Here is a 25241-nt window from a genome sequence, read left to right as displayed (position 1 = left end):
CTTTGTGATGCCCTGTCTGAGACATCCCTTTGGTTCCAAGAGGAATGGCGAAGCAAGCGCCTCGACGCGTTGTTGCCCGATGCTGGCTTTACAGCTCCGTCCCAGGCGTGAGACGGACACTGCCATAATACTTAAGGGAGACGCCGAGCATGCAGCTGCGACCAAAGCCGAAGGGCAAAAAAGACCAATGCCAATTGTCCATGAACCGTCACGGTCGTATAGATCAGGCGACCGCGACTTGAATTGGCGTGACCACCCCTTCCCAGACATGCCGTTCGTGGACGTCGACGACTGGCTATCTGTTCCAGGACGCGCCGCCAACTGAGCCATTGTGGAAGCTCTTTCAAGTCCAGTCTGTCGTCTCGCACGGAGATGACTGGGGGGTTGGCAGTCTAACGGGAGAACAGCTTCCGGATCTGCAGCGCCTGTCTTATTGAGCCTCGAGTTGAGCAGCCTCGCAACGACAGGAATCAAGCCAAGGGCACCGACGATGTCAGAGAGCCGCCGTCAATCAGCCAACTAAAGCGATACGGAGGTGAAGACCAAGGCCGCCTGTCTTCTGCCCGGCCACCCAGCCCACCCAGCCTAACGGGTGGCGGACAGGCAGGTGAGCGATTGCCAGAGGTGCGAGCGAACAGTGTGGTTACGATCATGCACCAGGTCATTTCCAATACTGGGTTGCCTTGTCTGTTAGTCGACTTCCAATGCGTGCCGAGCGCGCCAACGGCGTTCTTTGCATGGCCAAGTCGGCGTTCTTCGTTGTCGACCAAGTCCAAACCGGCAACGCAGCTTTTACCACCGAGACCTTGCAAGCACTCGGCGATGGGCGCACTAGCGCAACTTGAAGCTGTACAGGGTTCGGTCCCAAGACGGATGGATCCACTAGGCTCGCAAAATCGGGACGCCAGCATCTGAGCGGGCGCTTGACTGCCTGCAAGAGCCTCGTCGTCCAACAGCCTGACCATCCCGTCATCGGATGGCAGCTGTCTGCGATGCATTGTTGTTTTGCCACCGCCAGCGTCCCCTCTTTCGAAGACTCCGGGAAGCGGATTGTTGCAGATCCAAGCTCCAAATAGTATGTGTGTGCGTGGTTGAGGAGGGGGGCAAAGGCGGGAAGTCATGGCATCCCTCTCCACAGGTATGCGTGGGACGAGGGGTCGGCTGGAGCAACGTTCCACGGCCGCAGGTGCGCGATGAGGCGATGGGTGGTGCACTCTGTCCGAATGCTGGACGATGATTGCTTGAGGCGGCGAAACGTGCTGTGCTATTTCGAGAGATGCTGGATTGATATGGTGCCCTTGCTGACGTTTTGTTTGGGATCGGCTGCAAGACAACATGTCGGGATGCTGTTGGCTGTTGACATGCTGCGAACTTGTGGCTGCTGCTGCCGCCATTGTGCACTCGTCCGGAGAGACCTGACACAGCTCGTGTCGTGTGAAAGAAGAAGACGCGTCTTGGGTCCTGGAGACTAGAGGGGACAAGCGGAGAGCCGACCAGACACGGATCGCCAGAGACAGGGACAGGCTGGGTACTTGGATGAAGTACAGTGCGGGCGCACAGGCTGACCACACGCGTCGTGCATCAAGTACGGTGTACACCACGCCTATGGTATAGGTAAGGCATGGGTGCGCAGGCGCATTGTCCAATTGCCCGTGCAGTGATGCAGAGTGATCGACCAGCGCCAACCGAGAACGACTGTGGAGCAAGAGAGCGAGAGCAAGAGCAAGAGAGAGATCCCGACGGCGGCAGAGGAAGAGGAGGAGTCTGACAAAGTTCCAGAGCAGGAAGGGACGAACGGACGCCAACAGGGGGACAGGGGTCAAGCGCCGAACGTCTGTTGTGACGGACCCGCTTGCAGTCAGCTGGGTGTCTCTCCTTCCTGTGACTTTTATAGTGCAAATGCGAGAGTAACGGAAGACGGGTTAGCCGCGCACAGTGAGCGCGCCGGTGTGGGTCCATCGCTGCTTCCTCACGAGTCCAAGCCCTCCCCGTGACTGTCTTTTCACAACCGACCGAATTCTAAGTTGCGAGAGTGTGTCTGTCTACCTAGGTAGGTATGTATGTAGGTAGGTAAGGTGCCTTTGGGGTAGGAAGCAGGGCTCGATTCAGCGTAGTAGTTTCCCGATGTGGGCGTGACACTGCAACGGGAGGCAGCCCAGAATGATGGATGGATGGTGGGTTGGCTGGATGGAAAGTGCGGGATAGAATGGAGTATGTGCATACTATCCGTATGTCTCCGTACTATAGTAGGAAAGACGGGATGGATTGGCGGGACAGAGGTGCACCCGGGTACGCACGCACATACATACTAATAGTACAGAGCACGATATGGCAATGCATAGCAAACGACAATATAGGTAGTGTAAGTATTCGAAGTGCCCTCCCTCCCCTCCCTACCTTTATGCCGGTATGGGCTAACGGTTGGGATGTTCTCGCAGAAACAAACCCCTGCTCAAACAGCCCCGACGAGACGGCTGTGGCTTTGCAGTACTTCTTCTGGCGTTGCTTGAATCAATCACCTTTTGCATGATAAAGGCCCGGCACTGTTGGTTCGTACGAGAGACGGCTCCTTGGGCGTGTTTACATACCTACCCAGGTAGATGGGTGCGAAGCAGTATACCTACCTGCTGCTCTATGTCGGTCCTTTCTTGCCTGTTTCTGTTTCTGTCCTTTCCCTGCCCTGTCTTCTTCCTCCCATCCATCCCGTCTGCTGGAGTGACATGAGTACGTACCTCAACGGCGTTACTCACTTCTACTGTACATCCCTGACCGAATGCCCCACTCGGCCCCGAAGAGTCCGTTCTGACCCACACAGTCCCTCCAGCCACAACAGCAAGTAACTTTTTTCCCCCAAGCCCAGTTGAGCAGGTTGCGTTACGCTGGATCTTTCGTCCATCGTTCCACTATCGACTCTGCTCTCCCCCATGAACAAAAGCGATCGTCTGCACAAGCACCAGGCACACGCGGACCCCGGTCCTTCGACCCCCCTGCCAGTGTGAGCAGCGGAGCGAGCAAGTGCACTGTCGTCTCTTCTCGGATGCTGAGCATGAGGCGTTGCAGCAAGTGACTTTCCAGACGGCCCCCAAAAAGGATGGGGACATACCCGTCTGATGAAAGAGCACCATAGCACGCACGTACGAGGCTCGCGGGTATCGCAACACATTTGGCGTGTGCCTGCCTACCCGGCCACGGTCCACCGCGTTTCCTTCTCGACAACACAATGAGCCTAGGTCATGTCCTTCTGGCCTCGTGTGCATGCATAACATCCGTCGCTAGCTTTCCTTCAGCAGTGTGTCTGTCCGTCTGCCAGCTTCACCAAGTACTCACCTAGCGACCACCGCAGTTTGACATGTCGCGCTTCAAAACGGCAGCAGGTGGTGAAGTTGCAAAAACTGAGCCATTGGCCCATTGGGGACGACGCGCTTGCCGGTGTCTCTCCCTTTTCCTTGCCCGCCCGCCTGCTGGGATCGGCGGTGTCTTTCTCCGCCGCTGCGTGTTTCTGCTTGCCTCCACCTTTTCATCGACACCCACTGGACACAAGGAGCAGCCCAGTCAGTATCAAGACGGCAAGGAGCTGCAGCAGACGGTGCAGGCCCGCCAGGTTGTCTAGCAGGGCCAGTCCATGTGTGATGGGATGCAATGATGTATATCTCCTACATAAGCTAGTACCAACAGCCCCGCCAAACCAACGGGCGGCGGTGTGGGAGCTGGGGTGGAGCGAAGACAAGAACCAAGCCGAGAGACCAGCTTGCCTGGAGCATACGGACAGTGATGCACAAGCAGCATGTCATGTTATGCCATGGCACGGCACAGGAACGGGAGACGGAGGTCGAAGAAGTACCTGTCTATCCATCAATCATCCATCCGCGCTACGTAAGCCTACCTAGCAGACAGACAAGCTCGAGAAAAGACTAAACGGGGAGGGAGGATGCCCGCTAAAAAGCCACTTGAAGCAAGGTTTACAAGCTTGAAGCAGGCAGAGGTACGTACCGTTCATCGGCCGCAGGTACGAACGGTGGAGTGGCTTTTCCCCACCAATGAGAGAAGGCGCGTACCTGACACTACCCCTGTTTTTTCCCTTGTCGTATGTGTGAGAGGGTGTGTGTGCCCCGTTCGAGTTGCCCACACATCCAGCCCCGGTCCACGCCCGCGCGCCATCCTCCACTGCTGCTTCTCCGGCTGTCTGGCCTTTTATATTTTTATACTATTTTATCTTACTCCCCCAAACTCTCTCCTCTCCCATTCCCTCCCCTTTTTATCTATCCAAAATTCATATCCTTGCGCATTCTCTCATCCGTAGTACACATCTTAGTCGCCGTTGTGGATCGTCTCTGACAGTGGGGGAAAAAGACTGAGGAGCCAGACGAAACGAGAGAGGGAAAGGGGGAGGCGGGGGCAGAGGTACATGAAGCTGTCAAAAGGGGGAGAGGGGGGAACGGGGAGGGTTATGGGAGTACATGCGTAGCCTTGGCCGATGTGTGCGGTCTCCATGTACCTTGCTCCGTACCTTTCTGACTGGCGATTGTGCAGGTTGTATCCCTCCATCCCATCCCCATCCCATCCCGCACACACTACTGGCTACTGAGCCGCTGCACACCCATCCATCCATACCCCCCCTTGTCCCCAAAATCCCACATCCACACCTCCCACTCTAACTCACGCCCTCGTCCCTCACCCATATTCGTAAGTGCACAAACACATACACGCCTCGCTTCCCTAGGGGGCTCCTCGCTGGAAACCGACTCGACTAGGCTGGGCTGGGCTGAGCTGGCTGTAGACTTCCCTGGACTATGAGGGGAGGAGTGTGGGAGGGAGGGAGGGAGGGAGTGCGTGGGCGTGAACCGTTCCCGACAGAAACCAACCAGCCTAGCTCACTCACACCCACCATCAGAGGAGAACGAGTGGACTGGCACCGGTTCTTTCGTCCGTTCGTCTGTTCCCTTTTTTTTCCTTCCCAGCTGGGGGGATCCGCCCTCCACCTCGCGCCCTTTTCCTTTTTCTCCTCTCTTGCCCCCCATCCCTCCTCCTTCCTCGTCGTCCCATCTATCTCCCCATCGTCATCCTCGTCGTTCACGGCAATCCCTTCCTCTACTTTTCCTCTTCCCCCACTCCTTTTTTATTTCCTATTCACAGTCACTCCTTCAAATAATTCAACCATCAACTCAACTTCCGAATCCCGTCACTCCTTTCCGGGACTTCTCATTACATTCCTTCCAGTCTGGTCGAAGTTGAAACATTCATTCTTCGCGAATCCACGACACTATTTACACATCCCATCTCTTGATCCTCTTGTTGGATCTCGGACCACGCTCCTTAGCATCTTTGCCTCGCGGCTCCTTCTATACCTTCCCTAGCTGTGCAGCACACCATTTTACCACCTTACCCTCCACCTCTTGTGCCTTTGAGCGTCCCCGAGAACTACCCACCCTATTCGAACCCTCACGTCGCCTTCCGGACACGGTTTATACCGAGCCAACTCGACTCGCAAACTATCCGTACCCTGACCGGACATACTCCGCGCTAGAGCGATCAACCACCTTGCCTTCATCTTATCGGACGGAGAAGCACGAAAAAGACTAGCTATGGCTACTGAGATCGATATCCCAGTGGCTCTTGCCCAAAACGCCTCAACTCCTGGCGCTTCGTCTCCTCAGGACACCTCCCCCACGTCCGCGACCAAGATGAACCAGACCCCGTCTCCCTCGGCTTCAGGCCAGAACGGCCAGGGTTCCTCCTCGCAATCGAGGCGCCCGCCTCGCAAGAGTACCCTGACCCAGCAGCAAAAGAACCAGAAGAGACAACGAGCCACCCAGGACCAGTTGACGACTTTGGAGATCGAGTTTAACAAGAACCCGACCCCTACTGCCACCGTTCGTGAGCGGATAGCGGAAGAAATCAACATGACCGAAAGGTCAGTCCAGATCTGGTTCCAGAACAGGTATGCTGCCCGTCCCTCTTCACCGTGCCCTCCCCGCCAACGTTTCTGACCCCCTTCGCAGACGCGCCAAGATCAAGCTTCTGGCGAAGAAGAGCCTCGAGACTGGAGAAGACATTGATTCGATCCCCGAATCCATGCGAGCCTACCTCGCTATGCAGGCGATGGAGTCTGGTAAGGGCCTGGGCGGCCCCTTCCTCGGCCGAACCGGCCTTCTCCCCTACGGCCACAGCAACATGCTTGTCGGCGGCGACCAGAACGGCCAGGGCAAAGTTTGTAAGTGATGCTAGGCTTCGAGACTATTAAGGCATCCTACTAAACATCCCCAGTGATCCACCATCTTACCTGCCGTTCTCTCAGCATCGGCAAGTGGACTCGCGTCGGACAGAACACGATGGATCTCATCATTTTCTACTCCCCTGACAAGTGCACCATGACCTACTACATCAACAACGAACAGGCAGGTTACAAGATCGAATATCCCTTTGCCTGCATCAAGAACATCTTCCTCGAAAACCAAGAGGGCGACCCCAACAAGCCTGGTGGCATTGTCATCGAGCTGAACCGTCCACCCAGCTTCTTCATGGACTCGTCCCCTCAAGCAAACGGGTTCTTCCAGTGTGGCGACTTCACCGAGGACCAGCAGGCCTCGCACTGCATGGTCCACCACCTCGGCGGCAACCCCAAGGTTCTGAGTGGCCAGTTGGCCAAGCTCGTTTCTCTGGAGGCTTTCATGAACCGCAACAACCCCCACCAATTCATCGACCAACAACACGCCCTCTCCGTGTCCGCGCCCGTGTCGCCCACCGGACGTCCCTCGTCCCAGCCCAACTTCGCTCAGCCCCACATTGGCATGTTCCAGGAGTCTTGGGGTATCAACAACATGCATCCTGGCATGCGTGGTCCTGGTCACAAGCGCCAGCGAAGTCGCTCGGTGCCCATGGCCGTTGACTTCTCCATGCTTCAAAACCCCATGCCTTCCTTCTACATCCAGCAACCGGGTGAGATGTCGGCTCCTCAGACTCCTGGCCCCAGCATCTACGCCCCGATCCCCCAGCAGCCTGGTGGCTTGGGTCCGAACCTGAGAATCGACACTCAGGCTGGATTCGGTCTGGACATGAGACAGTATCCCATGTCGGCAACGACCGCTTCTCCCTCCGACTTCCCGACGAGCCCCAACTTCTTCTCTCAGGGTCCGGAGCCGAGCCCTCTCCCGGCCTCGAGCTACAACACGCCGTACGGCAGCGCTTTCCTGTCTCCGATGGCGAGCCATTCACCAAGCATGATCCCGCCTTCCGTATCCCCTCTTTCATTCGGAAGCCATCACGGGGAGCCTTCGATTGTTGAGCAGTCGCCCCCCTTTTCCATGCCAGGCAGATCGGCCTCGGCCGACATCTACCAGCAAGGCGACAACGGGTCATGCGCAGTGTCTGACGACGGCACCGGCCTGAACGAGATGTACTCGAAGCACACCATCAACCTGCCGATGCATCCTCACTCACCGGCATATGGCGACCAGGGCCACGCCGACCTTGACATGAACCAGCTGGTTCAGTTTGACAACGTCGACCCCAACTCCATGTCCCCCGAGTCCATGCATCACACACCTCACTGAGTGGTTCTTTCTACTGCCTGGCAGGGCTTAGCATACCAGAGTTGACTGGGAGCTCCTAGGTATAGGACAACATGGCGTACATACAAATTTGGGGCGTGCTCCCAGATGCTTTCTTGAGAAAGAAAGGGGAGTTGCTTGCCTTTGGTCATTCACAGCTGGCGTTGAGGCGCTCGATATATACCAGATGGGTTTCGCTTGGTTTGCTTCCAACACCGATGATTGCATTGCGTGATCCAGTTCTCGCTCATTCACCCATCGGCCACGACGACTCTGCATGACGATACTTCTATTCGGAATCTCGATCATGCATGTCTGGCACAAGCGATCGTACAATTTGCACGTCGTTTGGATATTACTCCAACACTCGAGTCATTTATTGTCGCGAACGAACAAACTTTGCGTGCTGCGATGGTTAATGGCATATGTTCGTGCCATACTTTGTCATCATTATCATTTTTGCCACGCCGATTGCGAACAGACGACGGCGTGACCCCTAATAACAATTCCCTTCGTCCTCGGTTGGCTTGCGCTGCACATTACTGTCTCGTTCATCTTTTTTTTATCTATTCATTTCACCTGTCGTCGTTCATGAAACTCAGATGTCCTTGGCTGCAGGCTTGGGAGGAATGGAAAATTGGAGAAAAGGCCCGGGTGGCTTGGGATTTCTCCTGGTTCTTAGTCAGTCACACACACTTTTGTGAGGATATACAACTCTCCGACACACTATTTTGTCTCCCTTATACTGTTGGGTATTTTCTTGGGTTGATGGGCTGTGTGGGAGAGGCAGGGGCTTTTGTGGCTTGCGTGTTTTGTATGCCGACATCGCAGCGGCGGTAATGGGAAGCCGCCTGCTCGAGGGTCGAGCAGCGAGGAGGCTTAGCCAGCCGTTGCTCGAAAGAGACGGCTAGCTTATAAGCATTGACGATAGAGTTGAGAGACAGACGGGCATCGAATCCCTATTTTTTCTCACTTTGCACCGACATGAATCCTTGATTCCGTGAAGTTGAAATTTGCCCATACAGTGAGTCGCGAATTGTTGGGGATGTGGAGCCGGCCGTGAAGACTGGCGATGATTTGCGACTAGTGCAAAGACATGGGATGATGCTCCACGGCGTTCGGTTGATCCAGCCCATCGCAGCGACACGATGCGACAACGTCCGGGGCGAGTCGAAGCCCGATGTCCCAAGGCAGGTGACAAGGGTTGATGCGAGATTGCAGAGTTGGATCCGAAGCAGATCGGGGTTAGGAAAGCGCAAACCAGAGTCGGCTGTTGGTTGGTACTGCAACCAAATGTTGAGAGCAGACGTAACATTAATTAGACGGACCTGTTTGTTCTAGAAGGCGCGCGGGGGCTCGTAAGACGCGGTTGTCGCCATTTTTCTCACGTTTACGGTATGGGTATCATGCCAGGTGGGCGCGCATTTAAGCACGGCTTACGTATAGCAATACTCCGTAGTAAGGCTGAGTATGCGACTCAGTTTACGTGTTACGCAAGAATAAGAGGGCACCGCCAGCAGTTTCGTTGACGCCGGCGTGTCCATCCCCCGTTTTCTCTCGTATATGTTCCTGATCTAAGGAACACTGCGAACCTTGTGTGTTGAGTGTCGGCCATGTCACTTTTACTGCGTTTTTCGGACCGTGTTACTGTATCATTTGTGGACTCGTAAGGCTCCGAGATGGACCGACCGCCTTGGATACGAGCGTCTGCGCCACCACGGCAGCCAGAGTTAGTTCTGGTTTGTTGTGACATTGTTTGTGAGCGTGGCGGGGAAGACGTCCGGAACGCGACATCATGTTGGTCGCTTTTTTAGCTCGTCTTTCTTGGCTGGGGTTCCCCTGTGGCAGGACCCGGCATCCTAGCTGTGCGGCCACGTTCGTCTGAAGGTTGAAGGTTTCTGATGCTGTCAGCAGAGGGGCACTTCTGGCCGGCCTAAATCAACGGCGGGCTAAAAATAATGATAAAACGACAACAAGAAGCAAGAAAGGGGAGGGGATAGACACATGATCCATGATGTGAAGGCTGACAGCACAAATCAGTTTGTTTGCCTGCCAATGCGGCCATGGAATCGGCAGCGGATGTTTCGGAAAAACACAGAAACATGACGGAGAAAGTGTGGTGGAAGTCATGACTGTCGCCAAGACGTCTTGGCTTTTTTACCCTTTGGTGGTTCCCGCGGCTTCCGTACTGAGTGGGCTCCGTACGTTGAAGTGCAGTCGCATCCTGGCATCTTCTCACCCGAAGATGCGCACGATGCGGGGCACGCAACACGTGAGATGCTTACTACTTGGGCGATCTGTGCTATGACTACTTCGTGGGTCGTCACTGCACTACGTAAGGCAAGGTAGGTAAGCAGTCCTTTTCTCTGCGTGTGTTGTAAGTGTCCTATGCGGACTGCATACTACCTAGCTAGGCATGTACTCCGTACATACCTGGCCTACCCTCCACTCCATCTCACTCTCCATAATGCACCAGGCAAAAGGGAAGAACAGTGATGGTGGTGGCAGTGCTGAATGCGGGCCAAGACTCGTTGGAGCCACCAACACCGACTCGAGCGTCGTTCCTCACCTCGTGGTTGGATCCCAATGGTTATCTCACCCTACCTACCTACCTACCTAGGTACCTTAGGTAGTGTATTCCTTACCTACTTCCTCACGCCGACGCCTTGACTCTCTCTCTCCCCCACTCCTTCCTTCCCTTTCCAATCCGTCACCCCCTCCCTCCGAATATGAGCCACTGCCACCCACGTCTTGACTTTTTGCCAAGCGCCTTGTTGCGCCCGAATCTCTTGCGTGTCAATGGTGGCACAGCGCAGCCTCTGGACGCTGCCAACCTTTTCCGCGTCCCGCCAGTGACCCTATCTCTTGTCCTTGGCTCTCCCCATCCGCTGCTTTCTCTACCATTCCCAAAGGCGCGACAGAACGTAGGATCGGTCGGTCCCCATTCACGGGGTCTCCGCCGACGCTTACTTCCGCGACTTTCCTCTTTGTATGCCGCCCGAGCCATATTCTTTCTTTCCCGCCTTGCCTTTCTCTGTTGCATCACATTGTCTTCTTGCCTCGACTCGCTCAAACTCGTCTGACTCTGATCTACACCAGACGATTTCAGCCCTGCCAGCATATCTTCCATTCTTCGCCCGCGGCCCTTAGTTAATTAATTGCGCTGACCCGCTGCTTGGAATCCTCACGCTACCAGCAGCCACGTCAGATCTAGAAAGGAACGCGCCACCACAACCGCGCCGGGGCCCAATGAGGAGGGACTTCATGGCAGAGTCACTGTTGTGAACCCGGGCCGCCATCTTAGGGGATCTGGAATAAGCCCAAATTCGCTTCCCGTCTAGTCGCAAAAGAAAACCCTAAAAAAATTAAATAAAAAAAACTAGGTAGACTCAACCACTAACCCCGAGCGCGCCCCTCGATCTGCACTCCTGGCGGGTCTAGGCCGAGACGGCCACGATCTAGACGGGAAATGGCCAAGCCTGTTCCCTCAAGAATGCCCCGACGAGACATGGCCGACGCCCCTTCGCAGCAAGATGAAGACTGCGACCCCGCCACCACCGTTCCATCGAGCTCAAACCTCTTCGACAACGACACCCAGGAACATTCTTATGACCTGCTCCAGTCCTCAGTGAACCCGGCGCATCGCCCAGCGCAACGACTTCACCCGAGACGAGCCGTCACCGATCCGATGGGTAGCAAGCGCACCCTCGACGGCGGCTATGTCCGCTTCTCGGACGAGCTGCCTCGCGACGTTGTGCGCGGCTTCGACCCGGATGAATCCCACCCGAATATGAGCAACCCGGGACTCTACACAATCCCCTCTAGAGGTGACCTGGAAGGCCATCTCTCGCCCGAGCCGTCCTCCTCGCGGCGCGTCCGCCCAAATAGCGACCAGAGCTCCGCTCAACCCTCGGATACCGACCTCAAGTATCCCGTTTACCGGCCAGAGCCGACCAAAAGGACGAAATGGCGTGTTGCTAAGGAGTCGATGAGCGACCAGCTCAAAAAGGCTTATCATGTCTACATCGTCCAGGGGCTGTTGCGCCAGAAGCCCCTTCCCCACAGCGCAGACGGACGACACATCCCGCTTGACATGTCGAGGAAGCGAAGCGACGTCCTCGTTGATGAGCGCACCAAGAAACCGTATGCAAGCAACTTCATCCGATCTAGCCGATACACGATATGGAGCTTCTTGCCGAAGCAGCTCCTGTTCCAGTTCAGCAAGATGGGCAACTTTTACTTCCTCCTCATCGGTATCATCCAGGCCATACCGGGTCTCAGCACCACGGGACAGTGGACAACGATTGCGCCTCTCGCCGTCTTTGTGTCGTTGTCGATGGCCAAGGAAGGCTACGATGACTACCGTCGCTATCTTTTGGCCAAAACTGAAAACCTAAGCCGTACCTGGGTTCTGGGAGAACGGTCGAAAAGGGCGACGGCAAGGATGAAGAGCCGTAAGGGACTCGAAATGGCCGAGGCTTCGGTGGACGGGTGGACCGAGATTGAATGGCAAGACCTAAAGGTCGGCGATGTGGTCAGGCTTCACCGCGACGATGACGTTCCGGCCGACATTGTCTTGCTGCATGCAACCGGACCGAACGGCACAGCCTACATCGAGACCATGGCTTTGGACGGAGAAACGAATCTCAAAGCGAAGAGGGCATCCCCAATCCTGGCCGAAAGATGTCAAACTGTGGAGGGAATCAAGTCTTGTCAGGCGACCATTGTTTCCGAGGACCCCAACATGGATCTCTACAGGTATGACGGCCGTGTGACCGTCAAAGAAGAGACGCTGCCGTTGTCACTCGACAACGTCATTTATCGCGGTTCCACCGTCCGCAACACCACGGAAGTGATCGGTATCGTCGTTAACTCGGGTGAGGAGTGCAAGATCAGGATGAATGCCCATAAGCACGTGCGTACCAAGGCGCCGGCCATGCAGCGCGTTCTCAACAGAATTGTCATCTGGCTCATCTTCGTGCTCCTTGCGCTGAGCAGCGGACTGACGTTGGGCTACTATCTCTGGAGCGACCCTACCGAGGCGGCGTCCTGGTATCTCATGGGCGACAGCATCAGCATGAGAAAAATATTCATCGCCTTCATCCTGATGTTCAACACCCTGATCCCGCTATCTCTGTATATCAGCTTGGAGATTATCAAGATCATCCAGTTCTACATGATGGGAGATGTCGAAATGTATGATCCTGTCACCAACACACCCATGGTTGCCAACACCACAACTATTTTGGAGGACCTTGGTCAGGTCAACTACGTCTTCTCGGATAAGACGGGTACTTTGACCGAAAACGTGATGCGCTTCCGAAAGATGAGTGTTGCCGGTACTGCCTGGCTGCACGACATGGATATCGAACGAGACGAGCACGCCAAGCAGAAGCTTATCGAGATGGCCCGAAAGAAGCGTAAAGGAAAAGGGAAGGATAAGAAACGCGGAAAGACGACAATCGATAACGAGCATGGCTCGTCTCAGCTACAGCCGGCCCAGGGACGTCCGTCCACCAGTTCCTATGGCCGAGGGCAATCCGCCAGCAAGGCCCCTCGTGATGAGCCAGAGCTCAAGACCGAGGATCTCCTCGACTATCTGCGACGCAAGCCGGACACCGCGTTCTCCAAGAAGGTCAAGCAGTTCCTGCTCTGCATCGCTCTCTGCCACACCTGCCTACCCGAGGTCAAAGACGACGGCAAAATTGATTACCAAGCTGCGTCCCCCGACGAGTTGGCCTTGGTCGAAGCAGCGCGTGACCTAGGATACCTCCTCATCGATCGACCCGCACAATCGGTTGTTTTGCAGCTCCCAGAAGCCGATGGGACAGCCAAGAGGGAAACGTACCAGGTCCTCGACGTGATCGAGTTTAGCAGCCAGAGAAAGAGAATGTCCATTATCATTCGTATGCCTGATGGTAAGGTCTGCGTCTTCTGTAAAGGCGCCGACAACGTTATTCTGCCTCGTCTCAAGCTCAGTAGCTTAGCCACGCAAAAAGCCAATGAAGTCAATCGGAGAGCTTCAGTCCGCAGAAGCGTCGAAAAGGAAAAGGCTCAGCAGCAACGCCTGAGCACCAGCGGCACACCTCGCAACAGCTTCATGATTGGGAGAACGTCAATGTCGGACCGACGCAGCATGATGAACCAGAGGATCTCGGGCGACATGTACAGACGTTCGAGTGTCGTCAATGACGATCCTGAAGCCTGGTCCCCACGTAGAGGGTCGGCAGATATCCTCTCACCCATGGGAGCCCACGACATGTGGTCATCCCCCCGTCACAGCATGGCAATGTCGGCGAGTGAAGCTGAGGTCGACGAGCTCATTGACGAGACGATCGCGCTCAACGAGGGCGCAATGTTTGAGCGGTGCTTTCAGCACATCAATGACTTTGCCTCCGACGGTCTGCGGACTTTGCTCTACGGTTACAGATACATCAGCGAAGATGAGTACAGCTCGTGGAGGAAAATCTACCAAGGTGCCACTACCAGTCTAGACAACCGACAAGAGAAGATCGAGGCCGCCGGCGAGTTGATTGAGGATAAATTCGATCTTGCCGGGGCCACCGCTATCGAGGATCGCCTGCAAGAGGGTGTGCCAGACACCATTGATAAGCTTCGTCGTGCCGAAATCAAGGTCTGGATGTTGACGGGAGATAAGCGCGAGACTGCCATCAACATCGGACACTCTGCCGGTCTGTGCAAACCGTTTTCGGAGGTCTTTGTTCTGGACGTCACGATGGGCAACTTGCAAGACTCTATCCTGTCGACCCTTGGCGAGGTTGCGCGTGGTATGGCCCCTCACTCTGTAGTCGTGGTCGATGGCCAGACCTTGAACGTTATTGAAGGGGATGAGGACCTCAGTTTCCTCTTTTTCGATCTCGTGGTGAGAGTCGACTCGGTCATTTGTTGCCGTGCCTCTCCCTCACAGAAAGCCTCTCTTGTGAAGCGCATCCGTCGACAGGTGCCACATTCCCTGACCTTGGCTATTGGGGACGGAGCCAACGACATCGGCATGATCCAAGCTTCTCATGTCGGTATCGGCATTTCGGGTCGTGAGGGTCTGCAGGCTGCTCGTATTTCCGACTACGCCATCGCACAGTTCCGCTTCCTGCAGCGTCTCCTGTTCGTTCACGGGCGCTGGAACTACCTGCGAACCGGCAAATACATCCTCGCCACCTTTTGGAAAGAGATCGTTTTTTTCCTGCCGCAAGCCTACTTCCAACGATACACGGGTTACACCGGAACATCTCTGTACGAAAACTGGAGTTTGACGGTGTTCAACACGTTCTTCACTTCATTGTCGGTCATCATGCTCGGTGGGTTGGAGAAGGACCTGCAGCCAGAGACGCTCCTCCGGTTCCCCGAGCTGTACACATACGGCCACAAGAACAGAGCTTTCAATATCAAGCTTTACATCGGCTGGACATTCCTTGGCCTGATTGAATCGTTGATGATTTTTTGGGTGACTTGGGCTGTCTACAACTCTCTGCCGTTCGACCAGGACACGTCGCTCTACGCGATGGGCAGCGTTCCCTTTACCGTCTGTGTAGTGTTCATCAACATCAAGCTGATGTAAGTCAACCCTGTATGAAGTTGTACCTGAATCCCCCTCTAACGTTCATCCAGGGTTCTCGAGATGGAGAACAAGAACGTGATCATCTTGATCGGGTTTATCATCTCAGTTGGCGGCTGGTTTCTCTGGAACATCATACTCTCAGCCTCTTTCCAGAATGTCTTGCGCAGATACCAAATTCGCCATGCTTTCCTGCAGAATTTCGGTCGAACGCTAAGCTTCTGGACCACGATACTCCTCGCGCTTGCGGCTGTCATCTGTCTCGAGTTAGTGGTCAACGCCATACGCCGCATCTACTGGCCCTACGATGTGGACCTGATGCAGCGTCTGGAGAGAAAGGGACTCGACGAAAGCGATAGGGAGGCCGGACACGGGCACGCTTCGGGAACGATATTAGAAGCAATGGGAAGCAAGACCAAGTCGGTCGTTGGTCAAGAGGAGGAGGTGCGGCTGTCTAACTTGGATGGTGCCCCTAGATTGAGCCATGCCAAAAACCGACCGTCGTTCCACCAGACACGGCATTCGAGAATGTCGAGGGAGGAACATGCTCCCAGGCCCTTTACGCCCCCGGTTGAGGAGAGCAATGGAACTCTGGAGGCGGAGCAGGATGAGCAGAGCTCGCCCAAGAAATCACAGCTTTCTTTGGCAACAAAGTGGTTGGGTAGCGTCAAGGACACCCGTACGGATGGGCCGATTGAGTTGCAGTCCACAAAGGGATGAAGGACGTTGGGTTGGACGCATTCACACAATTAAAGATGTATATGACGTGGGGGTTCGTAATCTGTTGGCATAGGAGTTAGGGTCATGATAAATGGGGAACATACGTGATCTGTACATGCAAACGGTTGCACTTGGGAAGGAGGGCTTCAACCTTGTAGCAGCTTGTGCTGTACTTTACTTTGGTTTTTCTTTCTCTTCCTCTTTTTCTCTAGATACCACGCAGAGGGAGACCTAGGGTCCCCGTGCCTAGCACATGTAGTAGGCCGAAAAGTCAAACACTTAAAACAAGGGGGCTGACTGAATGCATTGTACGTAGCACCCAGGTCGCAAAGAAATAAAGCTTCTCTCCACTTGAAAACCCGGCAACATGGGTTCTCCGCCGACATCCTCTCACCTTTGGATTGCTCACGTTCAGGGAGACAGCGGCGGCTTGCAGGATGTCAATGAGTGAAGCCAATGGGTTCTAGCACAGGGATGTGTGCCATTATGCATTAGAAAAAAAGGGGCAGACATGAAGTGTCGCTTCTATGTACACGGTTATAGTGGGAGCAAATCCCTCTGCCCTCCCTCACAATGGACAAGTCGTGGGCTCGTTTTTGTAGCGTGATTGTGGGTGCTGAGGGCAAGCTTGTCACAATCATGATTGCGCGGAGGTTGAGGCCGGCGGTGAAGGGATCAGTTGCCCTTCTTGTCCTCAGATTCCTCCTTCTTGTCGTCGGGCTTTTCCTCCTTCTTGTCGTCCGGTTTTCCCTCCTTCTTGTCGTCGGACTTTTCCTCCTTCTTGTCGTCGGACTGGCTCTCCTTCTTGGAGTCATCGCCCGACTTCTTGTCGTCCTCGGGCTTCTCCTTAGGCTCATCGCCGGACGATTCTTCCTTCTCAGGCTTGAAGTCTTCTTTTGAGTCCTCGGACTTCTCATTAGAGTCGGATTTCTCCTCCTCCTTCTCCTTGGGCTTGTCCTTGGACTCTTCCTTCTTAGAGCTGTCCTCGGACTTCCCTTCAGACTTGTCCGACTTTTGGTCCTTCTCCTCTTCCTTGGGTTCCTCTTCAGCTTCCTCGTGCTTCCCCTCGTGTTTCTCCTCGTGCCCAGCGTGGGCGCCGTGGCTCTTGGGAGACGGACTGTTCCAAGGTTGGATGACGGCAATGCCGGCAAGGAATACGGCTAGTGAGCCAATGGCACTATTGTGAAAACACTTATCAGCAAAACACACAGAAGAAAAAAAACGAAATAAAAGGGAGGGAGAGAGGCAAGGTTGAAATACAGAGGAAGCTCGCTCTGGGGCTTTGCGCCGTGTTGGCTGGCATAAGTCCTCTGGGCGAGCTGAGGACGGTACTGGGGCCGAATTGTACGACGCGCCGAAACGCGGAGGGCGGAGCGAATGGAAGCAGCTCTGGCGAAAGACATGTTGAAGAAAACAGGAATTGGGCTTCAGAGAGAATCGATATGTCTTGTAATTGCAAGAATATCAAGTAGAAGAGCTCAAATACCAGTCAATTGAGTCGGTGGAAACGTATTCCTGTGATAATCATGGAGCGAAAAAGGACAAAGAATCAGACAGGTGCGCTTGGAAGAAAGGCAAGCAAAAGCAACATTCAACCAAGCCAAGCCGGAGCGGGAGGGATTTCGGGCGGCTGGCCAGGCCTGCCATCCGAAGTTGGGAGTTCGGAGCTGCAAGCTGCACAACAACAGCCACAAAAGCTGGGGTGGAAACTGGATGGGGAACGAGCTTGGAGAGCATCGACCAATGGAAGCTAAGAAACTGGATGCTTCCAGATGCTGGGGTGGGCTAGTTTCCCCATAGCTTGTGGTGACGACATCGCCGGGGATGGAAGCACATGGGCGCAGACCGATCCCGACTTAGGCCCAAAGCTAAGGCCGATTATATAAGCAGACCGCGTCGGGAACTGGATATACCAAATTTCCGACACCTCCTGTTGACGGAGTGCACTGCACGGTGCTCCCGGCAGCAGCTTCAGTCAGCGGAGGTCATTGCGGGCAGGTGGGGTCCACTCCGCGGGGCAGGAACGTCCTGTAGCAGACAGTGAGGGACCTAACCTTGACTGATCTTCCACCCAACGGAGCCGGACCATTCTGCCTGGAGCTCGCTCGCTAGGAAGACATCACGAACCCCACCTTAAAGCGCCTTTTGACGAGGGGTCGATCTACTTCACATACAAACAACAAATCACCCCAATCCGCCTACCATATCCTTCTCAAACACTCACCAATCTTCCATTCTCGCAGGACGGTCCATTTTATCCTCGTCCTCTGCATGGTCAGAGCCACCGAGTCCCGCTAACACGCCACCTGCTGCGACCTCCTCCTCCTCCTCCTCCTCCTCCTCCTCCTCTCACGTCTTGCTTCCTTCCACTGCAGTCGATAGATACCCCCGTCAACCTGCGCCAACGCGACCATCAAGATGTCTTCGTCTAGCGTGCCCCAGAACCCGACGCCCCAGACGGTTATCCAGCTCGTCCAGAAGCTGGGAGATGCTGACCCAGACTTCCGCTTCATGTCCCTCAACGACTTGCTCCAGGTTCTGGCCAACGGCAAGCCCGACTTCTTGCACCACGACTACAATGTTGCCGCGCGTACCGTCGATAGTATTATCAAGACCCTCGACGACCAGAACGGCGAGGTCCAGAACCTGGCCATCAAATGGTACGAGCAGGGCCCACTCCCAACCCTCCTGACACCGTTGGAAAGAGCTGACCGTTTGCCGCTGCAGTCTTGGCCCGCTGGTCATGAAAGTCCCGACACCCATTATTGCCCCGATGATCGAGAAGCTCTCCGCCATCAAGCTGAAGAACTCCGTTGACAACGCTGTGCCGTCGTTGGCCCTGCGCGCCGTCATTATGGCCCTGCCGAAACCCACACCCGGCCTGCCGCCTTCGAAAGAGGTCCAGGAGTCCTATCAGGCCGTCAGCCGGGTGCTCATCCCGCGACTGCTAGGCCCCGGTGGCAAGGTCCAGCTCCAGAACCCCTCCAACAACATTCAATTGCCGCCTGTTCCGCAAGGGCTCCTTAAGGTGGACAAAGACCTGAGCGCAGAGTCGGTTGATATCCTCATCGAGGTCGTCAGGTGCTTCGGTACAATGCTCTCCGCCCTTGAGGTTGAGGCGATGCAGGATGCGGTCATCAGCTTGCTGGAGAACGATAAGACATCCTCGGTCGTCAAGAAGAGGGCCGTGGTGGCGATCTCGATTCTCGCTGTACATCTATCGGATGATCTGCTGAACCAGTTGGTCCAGCGGATGGCCAACGACCTTGGCAAGCCCGAACTCTCCACCGTAACGCGTCGCCTATATATCTCCATTACCGGCTCTCTCGCGAGATCGATCCCCGCCCGCTTCGGTACACATCTCGCCACGCTGGTGCCCTTCATTCTCCAGGCCCTTAGCGAGGATGAGCTTGAGAAGCACTTGGAGGAGATTAGCGACGGAGATGATGTCGGACAGGACTTCAACGAGGTGCGGGAGTCTGCCCTAGTGGCTCTAGAGTCATTCCTGGCGGCGTGCCCGACAGAGATGCGCCCTTTCACCGACGAAACCATCAAGGCGACCCTCAGATATCTCAAGTACGACCCCAACTACGCCATGGGCGACGACGATGACGAAGATATGGAGGTCGACGAGGAAGAAGATGAGGAGGATGCGGACGACGAGTTCGAGGACGATGCCGGTTTCGATGATGACGACGACGCGAGCTGGAAGGTCCGTCGTTGTGCCGCCAAGGCTCTGTACACTCTCATTTCTACCCGAGGAAGCGGCGACTTGCTGGAGAACGGTGTCCTATACAGCCAGGCCGGCCCCACGCTGGTCAAGAGATTCGACGAGCGGGAAGAGAATGTACGTCTCGAGGTTATCTCCTGCCTGTCCCTGCTTGTCTGCAAGACTGGCGAGGGCATCTACCCCACCGATCTATCGCTCGACGACCAAGAGCCGGAGGCTCCTAGCTTGATCCCTGTCAGCCGGAAGCGTAGACGGCAAAGCAGCGGTGGCGGATCTATGAGCGCTCCACACACTGCCACCGGTCTGACATCTCCAACCCTTGAGAGAATCCCTTCTAGTGGCCCTCGCGCCGACCTAGCCCGCTTTACACCGACGATTGTCAAGGCTTCCACCAAGCTGCTCAAGGGCAAGGTCATCCCTACGAAGCAGGCCATCATCAACCTCCTGGACGACATCATCACGGTCCAGCGGGGCGGCCTGTCGGACTACTTCAACGATGCTATTGGTCCCATCATCGAGTCCATCAAGCCCACCGGAGCTTCTGCTCTCGCTTCGTCCCTTGCGGCCTCTGGCGGAAATGCGTCGGCCACGCCCAGTACCCTGCGTGTTGCTGCTCTGAAGCTCACTAGCGATATTGCCAAGACTCATTCTTCGAGCCTTCTGCAGCCGTATCTGACCAAGATCGTTGCCGGTGTGACCGCGGCAGCCAACGATCGATTCTACAAAATCTCAAGCGAAGCCATTGGGACGATTGAGGAACTGGTGAAGGCAATCACACCTCCTCGTTCGAAGATGACGGCTCAGAAATTCAAGGGCGAGCTCCAGAAGCTTTTCGACACCATCATGGACAGGATCACTGCAACCGATGCCGATGCCGAGGTCAAGCAGCGTGGCATCCACGCTTTGGGCGTGTTGCTATCAAGGACTTCTGGTGCCGACGGCGCTGGTTTGATCCAGCAAGACAAGCGTCAAGCAGCCTTGGTTGCTCTGCTCGACCGACTGAAGAATGAGACGACCCGCCTTGCTGCTGTCAGAGCTGTCGACAACGTTGCTGCCTTCAGCACCAGCAGTGGACAGCTCGAGACGTCGTGGATTCGGGAGGTTGCTTTGGAGCTAGCAGGACAGCTGCGCAAGGCCAATCGATCCCTTCGTGGTTCCAGCATCATCGCTTTAAAGCACCTTGTCGTGTCGCCGACGGCTAGAGGCGAGTTAGATGCAAACACCATCCAAGGTCTCGTCTCGGCATTGGTACCCGTGGTTAGCAACAACGATACCCACCTGTTGGGGCCAGCCCTGCTCATTCTTGCAGCCCTTGTCGAAGAGAGTGCGGATCTTGTTGTTACACAATCAATGACTGCTACCATCTGCAGCCTCCTCAAGTCTAGCTATGCTAGCATTGTCTTGGACCAGATTCTCATTCTCGTCACGAAAGTGGGCGAAAGCGGTGTCGGCCAGCCCCTCATGCAAGGCCTTCTCAAGGATGTGAGCATCGAAGGCGACCCAGTCGTGGTTGGCAAGGTCATTGGCGCGCTTCTTGTGGCCAGCGGAAGTTCTGCTGGTGTTACGGTCGAGAGCTTCATCTCCGAGCTGCAGACTAGCTCGAATAACAAGGACGACGCCCGACTGAGCTTGGCACTGGCAGTGCTCGGCGAGGCCGGTCTTCGTCTTGGGGCCAACTCGCCCTTGAAGCCGGACCTATTCTTGCAGCAGTTCCATGACGAGCCCGACAAGGTCTCGATATCGGCCGCAGTGGCGCTCGGCCGCGCGGGCTCGGGCAACGTTTCCGAGTACCTCCCAGTCATTCTGGAAACCATGCAGAAGGGTGGCAACACGCAGTACTTGCTGATTCAATCGATCAAGGAGATCTTGCAGCAAGTCACCGTTCTGTCCTCGGAGGTTGCCAAGTTTGCCGGCGACATCTGGCAGCATCTTCTCTCTGCCTCAACCATCCCCGACAACCGTGTTGTTTGCGCAGAGTGTGTGGGCCGGCTGACCATCATCGACTCCCAGACGTATATGCCCCAGTTGCAGGTGGGTTGACGCTGTTCGTGACGAGAACGAATGTGTGCTAACCTTTGGCAGTCACTTTTGAGAGACCAGAACCCTGATATCCGCGGCATGTCGGTGCAAGCCGTTCGTTACACGCTGCCTGACAGTGATGAAGCCTTCGACGCCATGCTCAAGAACGTCCTTGTTGACATGCTTCTCGTCATGCTCCAAGACTCGGAGATGGACAACCGCCGCCTGGCCATGTCAACATTGAACTCGGCGGCCCACAACAAGCCCGACCTGATTCTGCCTCACCTTGGCGAGCTGATGCCGTTTGTGCTGGCCGAGTCGGTAATCAAGCCGCAGCTGATTCGTGAAGTTATGATGGGCCCCTTCAAACATATGGTGGATGACGGCCTTGAAGTCCGCAAGGTATGTTTCATCTTAATACACGGCTTGAGACTATGCTGACCATGACTAGAGCGCATACGAGACTTTGTACGCTCTTATGGAAACGGCTTTCTCAAGGATCAACAACATCGACTTTTACGACCGTGTGGTCGCTGGTCTGAAGGACGACAATGATATTCGTAGCCTCTGCAACCTGATGGTGTCTAAGCTTATCGTCCTCGATCCTGATGAGACGAGCCGTCGCCTGGACTCTATCGCCGAAGCGTACCGCGCCATTCTCTCAACGAAGTTGAAGGATGGTGCCGTCAAGCAGGATGTGGAGAAGCAGGAGGAGGCCAACAAGAGCGTTCTCAGAGTGACGCTCCTCCTTGGCGACAGGCTCAAGGGTGCCAAGGGTGGTTCTAGCAAGGCGGCAGCAAACGCCAACGCGGGCGGTGCCAGCCAAACTTGGAACGCCTACTGGGAATGGGTTAATAAGGAGTTCCAGACGCAGCTTAGAAATTTGCGTGAGGAGAGCAAGGAGAATCGCGTGTTGTAAGCGAGGAAAAGTTCGAGATTGGTCTGGGAACCGTCAGGCGTCAATTATAGCGATATGAGTAGCAGAAAAAGAACCTGATTCCTGCATTGCCCTGGTGTTTTCCACGCCTGTGCGGTTTTGCCACTGACTCGGAAGGTAGACTAGTTGGTTTCCTGTATGACTGTCAGCAACATAAGAACACATGTGTGAGGTTTGTTACAAGTACTGGTTCGTTCCGAGGAGAGATTCTGCTTGATAACTATCTATTCTAACTACCTACCTACAAGCGTACGCCCGCCTCGCAGGCTCTGATCGCTACACGGAGATTACATTAGGTTTTACTTTCTTCGAGAAGGGTATCGTGTTCTGCTCTACAAATGACCAACCCGGCCACTTACCTTTTCCAAGCTCTGTTGATTCTGTTCGTGATCAGTTTTCTAGTCTTTCTTCGTTGCTCCGGGCTCCGATCCAACAGTCGTCACTTCATCCTCCTGAAGAGAGACTGCGTTGCTGTTCAGCCCGCTTTCCACCTTGGCCGGAGCGACGCCGCCATCCACGCTTCGTTCCCGGAGCTTCTCGTCTTCCAGCTCCTTCTCACTCTCCTCATCAACTTCCTTCTCCTTCCGCGCCTCCCCGGCAACGGCGGCCGCAGCGACCCCGGAAGTCCCGCCCACCGCGGCTCCAGCCTGGGCCGCTTCGACGTCTTCGGTGGCCTTCATCGTCGCCTGCTGCCCCTTCTTGACGCTCTTCCACTCCATCCCTGCCGCGCCGATCAGCGCAGAACAGACCAGCACCAGGCCGACCACAAACACAACCCTCAGCGCCTCGTTGTAGGCCTCCAGCACAGGTCCCCTCACGTCGGCCGGCAGCTTCGTCAGAGTCGTGGCCCCGGTCCCCTTGAGGTCGATCCCTTGGAGCCCAGGGAGGCCTCTGACGCGCTTCACGAGCTCGTTGTTGAGCACGTTCTGCCCGACCGAGATGAAGACGGCGCCGCCCAGCGTCTGCGAGAAGAACATGGCGCTCGCGCCGATGGGCACGTCCTTTTTATCCAGGACCGTCTGGGCGGCGAGGTTGGGCGCCTGGAAGCACATGCCCATGCCGACGCCGTAGATGACCTGGTACCCGATCCACTTGCCCGGGCCGGAGTGGACCTCAAGGGTGGTGAGGAGGCCGGCGCCGATGGCCATGATACTGGCGCCCACGAGCATGACGGGGGTGTAGTACCCGATACGGGTGATGACGCCGCCAGAGACGCCGGCGAAGACGGTCATGGAGAGAACGAGCGGGAGGGTACGGATGCCCGATTCGACGGCGGAGACGCCCTGGATGGCCTGGAAGTAGATGGGGATGTAGTAGGTGAAGACCATCATCTGCGCGCCGATGGAGAAGGCGGCCCAGGCGGCGAAGGCAATGGAGCGGTTGCGCAAGATGCGGGGCGGGATGGTAGCGGTCTCGGGGAGGAGGATCTGGATCGCGACGAAGGAGGCGAGGAGGACGAAGGCAAGGACGAAGAGGGCGATAATGCGTGAGTTGTTCCACTGGACGGTAGTGTTAGTCGTTCGTTCATACGAAAAATGCGCGAGCAAGGATTCCAGAAGGACCCTTGGGGAAAAAAAGGAAAAAAAGGGGGGGGAGGGGGGGACGGTTTGGGTGAGACTCACTGCATACTCGACACCTCCCCATTGCAACGCGAGAAGGAGACACACAACACCGGGGATGAAGACGGTCGTCCCCGCAAAGTCCAGCTGCCTCAGCTTGAACCACAGCGAGGTGTCCTTAAGATCCTGTTCCGGCGGGCTCATGATGAGGGCGATGACGACGAGGGCAACGCCGCCCAGGGGTAGGTTGATGTAGAAGCACCACCGCCACGTGACCTTGGTGGTGAAGGCACCGCCGAGGAGGGGGCCGACGACGGAGGCGATGCCGAAGACGGCGCCGAAGGCGCCCTGGTACTTGGGGCGGCGGTGGAGCGGGACCGAGTGGACCATGACGACGATGGTGCCGGCGATGATGCCGGCGCCGCCGACGCCGGCGATGGCGCGGCCGGCGATGAAGGCGGCGCTGGAGGGGGCGGCGCCGCAGACGGCGGAGCCGACCTCGAAGAGGACGACGGACGAGAGGAAGACGTTCTTGATGGGGAAGAAGGCGTAGAGCTTGCCGAAGAGGAGCTGGAAGGCGCAGGTCGTGAGGAGGTAGGCGGAGCCGTACCAGCCTATGTCGGTGACGGAGTGGAAGTCGTCGGTGATTTGGGGCACGGCGGTGGCGATGATGAGGCGGTCCTACGGTGGTGGTGATGGTGGTGTTAGTCTGGTGAACATTGGAGAAAGAGGAGGAAGGGGCTTGCTTACCAGCGCGACGAGGAACATGGTCATGAAGACTGACATCAAGACGAGGAAGAGCTTGAGGCCGGCAGGGTACTGCATCTCGGAGCGGGATGTCGCGGTCTGAGTGAGGACATTCTGAGGTTGCTGTGCTTGCTGCTGCTGCTGCTGGTCCTCGTCATCGTGGATCTTGCTCGTCCGCGAAGAGGCGGGCTGGTCGACCGCCGTGGTCGTCGTCGGGACGGCGGCGCCCTTGTCGTGTTTCTTGAAGGGCATCGTCGTCGTAAACGCTCGAGGTATCGGTATCAAAAACAGGGTATGCTAACTTCGCCCTTTACGATATTTCCTTTTGGTCTTTCGTGATATTGTTGATATGACTGATACTAGCGACAGGTCTCACACCCAGGACGAGTCCGGTATGGAGGAGGGGGGG

The 25241-nt window shown here is 55.8% G+C and overlaps 9 protein-coding genes across 9 annotated transcripts; 5 read left to right on the top strand and 4 right to left on the bottom strand.

Annotated features, from left to right (window-relative positions):
• Positions 1–397: 397 nt before the first annotated feature.
• LY79DRAFT_139934 (uncharacterized protein) lies at positions 398–1449 on the bottom strand. Its single transcript, XM_060550947.1, has one exon. The coding sequence runs from the start codon at positions 1392–1394 to the stop codon at positions 471–473; it is 924 nt and encodes a 307-aa protein (XP_060419993.1). The 5' UTR covers positions 1395–1449; the 3' UTR covers positions 398–470.
• A 1465-nt stretch (positions 1450–2914) lies between these two features.
• LY79DRAFT_534951 (uncharacterized protein) lies at positions 2915–3568 on the bottom strand. The gene is made up of 2 exons (XM_060556483.1): positions 3328–3568; positions 2915–3272 (listed from the first exon to the last, which is right to left on the bottom strand). Exon 1 carries the CDS (start codon positions 3519–3521, stop codon positions 3360–3362), a length of 162 nt encoding a protein of 53 aa, XP_060419992.1. The 5' UTR covers positions 3522–3568; the 3' UTR covers positions 2915–3272; positions 3328–3359.
• A 1131-nt stretch (positions 3569–4699) lies between these two features.
• Positions 4700–5468, top strand: LY79DRAFT_139739 (uncharacterized protein). Its single transcript, XM_060550945.1, has one exon. It carries the CDS (start codon positions 4791–4793, stop codon positions 5352–5354), a length of 564 nt encoding a protein of 187 aa, XP_060419991.1. The 5' UTR covers positions 4700–4790; the 3' UTR covers positions 5355–5468.
• Positions 5469–5582: 114 nt separating this feature from the next.
• On the top strand, positions 5583–7550 carry LY79DRAFT_504567 (homeobox domain-containing protein; the record flags this gene model as incomplete). Its single annotated transcript, XM_060553520.1, has 3 exons — positions 5583–5938; positions 6000–6211; positions 6265–7550. The coding sequence occupies 3 exons, from the start codon at positions 5583–5585 to the stop codon at positions 7548–7550; spliced, it is 1854 nt and encodes a 617-aa protein (XP_060419990.1).
• A 204-nt stretch (positions 7551–7754) lies between these two features.
• LY79DRAFT_139776 (uncharacterized protein) lies at positions 7755–8421 on the top strand. Its single transcript, XM_060550946.1, has one exon. It carries the CDS (start codon positions 7959–7961, stop codon positions 8385–8387), a length of 429 nt encoding a protein of 142 aa, XP_060419989.1. The 5' UTR covers positions 7755–7958; the 3' UTR covers positions 8388–8421.
• Positions 8422–11040: 2619 nt separating this feature from the next.
• Positions 11041–15840, top strand: LY79DRAFT_586150 (phospholipid-translocating P-type ATPase; the record flags this gene model as incomplete). The annotated part of the gene is made up of 2 exons (XM_060560589.1): positions 11041–15119; positions 15174–15840. The coding sequence occupies 2 exons, from the start codon at positions 11041–11043 to the stop codon at positions 15838–15840; spliced, it is 4746 nt and encodes a 1581-aa protein (XP_060419988.1).
• A 328-nt stretch (positions 15841–16168) lies between these two features.
• Positions 16169–17654, bottom strand: LY79DRAFT_534946 (uncharacterized protein). The gene is made up of 2 exons (XM_060556482.1): positions 17101–17654; positions 16169–17017 (listed from the first exon to the last, which is right to left on the bottom strand). The coding sequence occupies exons 1-2, from the start codon at positions 17241–17243 to the stop codon at positions 16516–16518; spliced, it is 645 nt and encodes a 214-aa protein (XP_060419987.1). The 5' UTR covers positions 17244–17654; the 3' UTR covers positions 16169–16515.
• Positions 17655–17830: 176 nt separating this feature from the next.
• Positions 17831–22696, top strand: LY79DRAFT_655179 (TATA-binding protein interacting). The gene is made up of 4 exons (XM_060562661.1): positions 17831–18500; positions 18568–21601; positions 21653–21991; positions 22041–22696. Exons 1-4 carry the CDS (start codon positions 18259–18261, stop codon positions 22506–22508), a joined length of 4083 nt encoding a protein of 1360 aa, XP_060419986.1. The 5' UTR covers positions 17831–18258; the 3' UTR covers positions 22509–22696.
• A 25-nt stretch (positions 22697–22721) lies between these two features.
• LY79DRAFT_534941 (major facilitator superfamily transporter) lies at positions 22722–25240 on the bottom strand. Its single transcript, XM_060556481.1, has 3 exons — positions 24836–25240; positions 24149–24766; positions 22722–24025 (listed from the first exon to the last, which is right to left on the bottom strand). Exons 1-3 carry the CDS (start codon positions 25082–25084, stop codon positions 22925–22927), a joined length of 1968 nt encoding a protein of 655 aa, XP_060419985.1. The 5' UTR covers positions 25085–25240; the 3' UTR covers positions 22722–22924.
• Position 25241: the final 1 nt, after the last annotated feature.

The sequence above is a fragment of the Colletotrichum navitas genome (assembly GCF_030913465.1).
Source record: "Colletotrichum navitas strain CBS 125086 chromosome Unknown LY79scaffold_2, whole genome shotgun sequence".
Classification (NCBI taxonomy): domain Eukaryota; kingdom Fungi; phylum Ascomycota; class Sordariomycetes; order Glomerellales; family Glomerellaceae; genus Colletotrichum; species Colletotrichum navitas.
This window is presented reverse-complemented; position numbering and strand designations above follow the sequence as displayed.

Bases quoted from the DNA above. Each gene is read 5' to 3' on its own strand.
- LY79DRAFT_139934 (XM_060550947.1), bottom strand. From the start codon at position 1,394: ATGGCGGCAGCAGCAGCCACAAGTTCGCAGCATGTCAACAGCCAACAG.
- LY79DRAFT_534951 (XM_060556483.1), bottom strand. From the start codon at position 3,521: ATGAAAAGGTGGAGGCAAGCAGAAACACGCAGCGGCGGAGAAAGACAC.
- LY79DRAFT_139739 (XM_060550945.1), top strand. From the start codon at position 4,791: ATGAGGGGAGGAGTGTGGGAGGGAGGGAGGGAGGGAGTGCGTGGGCGT.
- LY79DRAFT_139776 (XM_060550946.1), top strand. From the start codon at position 7,959: ATGGTTAATGGCATATGTTCGTGCCATACTTTGTCATCATTATCATTT.
- LY79DRAFT_534946 (XM_060556482.1), bottom strand. From the start codon at position 17,243: ATGTCTTTCGCCAGAGCTGCTTCCATTCGCTCCGCCCTCCGCGTTTCG. The intron at 17,018-17,100 runs GTATTTCAACCT...TTTTCACAATAG, and splicing joins CCCCAGAGCGAGCTTCCTCT to TGCCATTGGCTCACTAGCCG.
- LY79DRAFT_655179 (XM_060562661.1), top strand. From the start codon at position 18,259: ATGTCTTCGTCTAGCGTGCCCCAGAACCCGACGCCCCAGACGGTTATC. The intron at 21,602-21,652 runs GTGGGTTGACGC...AACCTTTGGCAG, and splicing joins CGTATATGCCCCAGTTGCAG to TCACTTTTGAGAGACCAGAA. The intron at 21,992-22,040 runs GTATGTTTCATC...GACCATGACTAG, and splicing joins ACGGCCTTGAAGTCCGCAAG to AGCGCATACGAGACTTTGTA.
- LY79DRAFT_534941 (XM_060556481.1), bottom strand. From the start codon at position 25,084: ATGCCCTTCAAGAAACACGACAAGGGCGCCGCCGTCCCGACGACGACC. The intron at 24,767-24,835 runs GTAAGCAAGCCC...CCACCACCGTAG, and splicing joins CCATGTTCCTCGTCGCGCTG to GACCGCCTCATCATCGCCAC. The intron at 24,026-24,148 runs GTGAGTCTCACC...ACTACCGTCCAG, and splicing joins GGGGAGGTGTCGAGTATGCA to TGGAACAACTCACGCATTAT.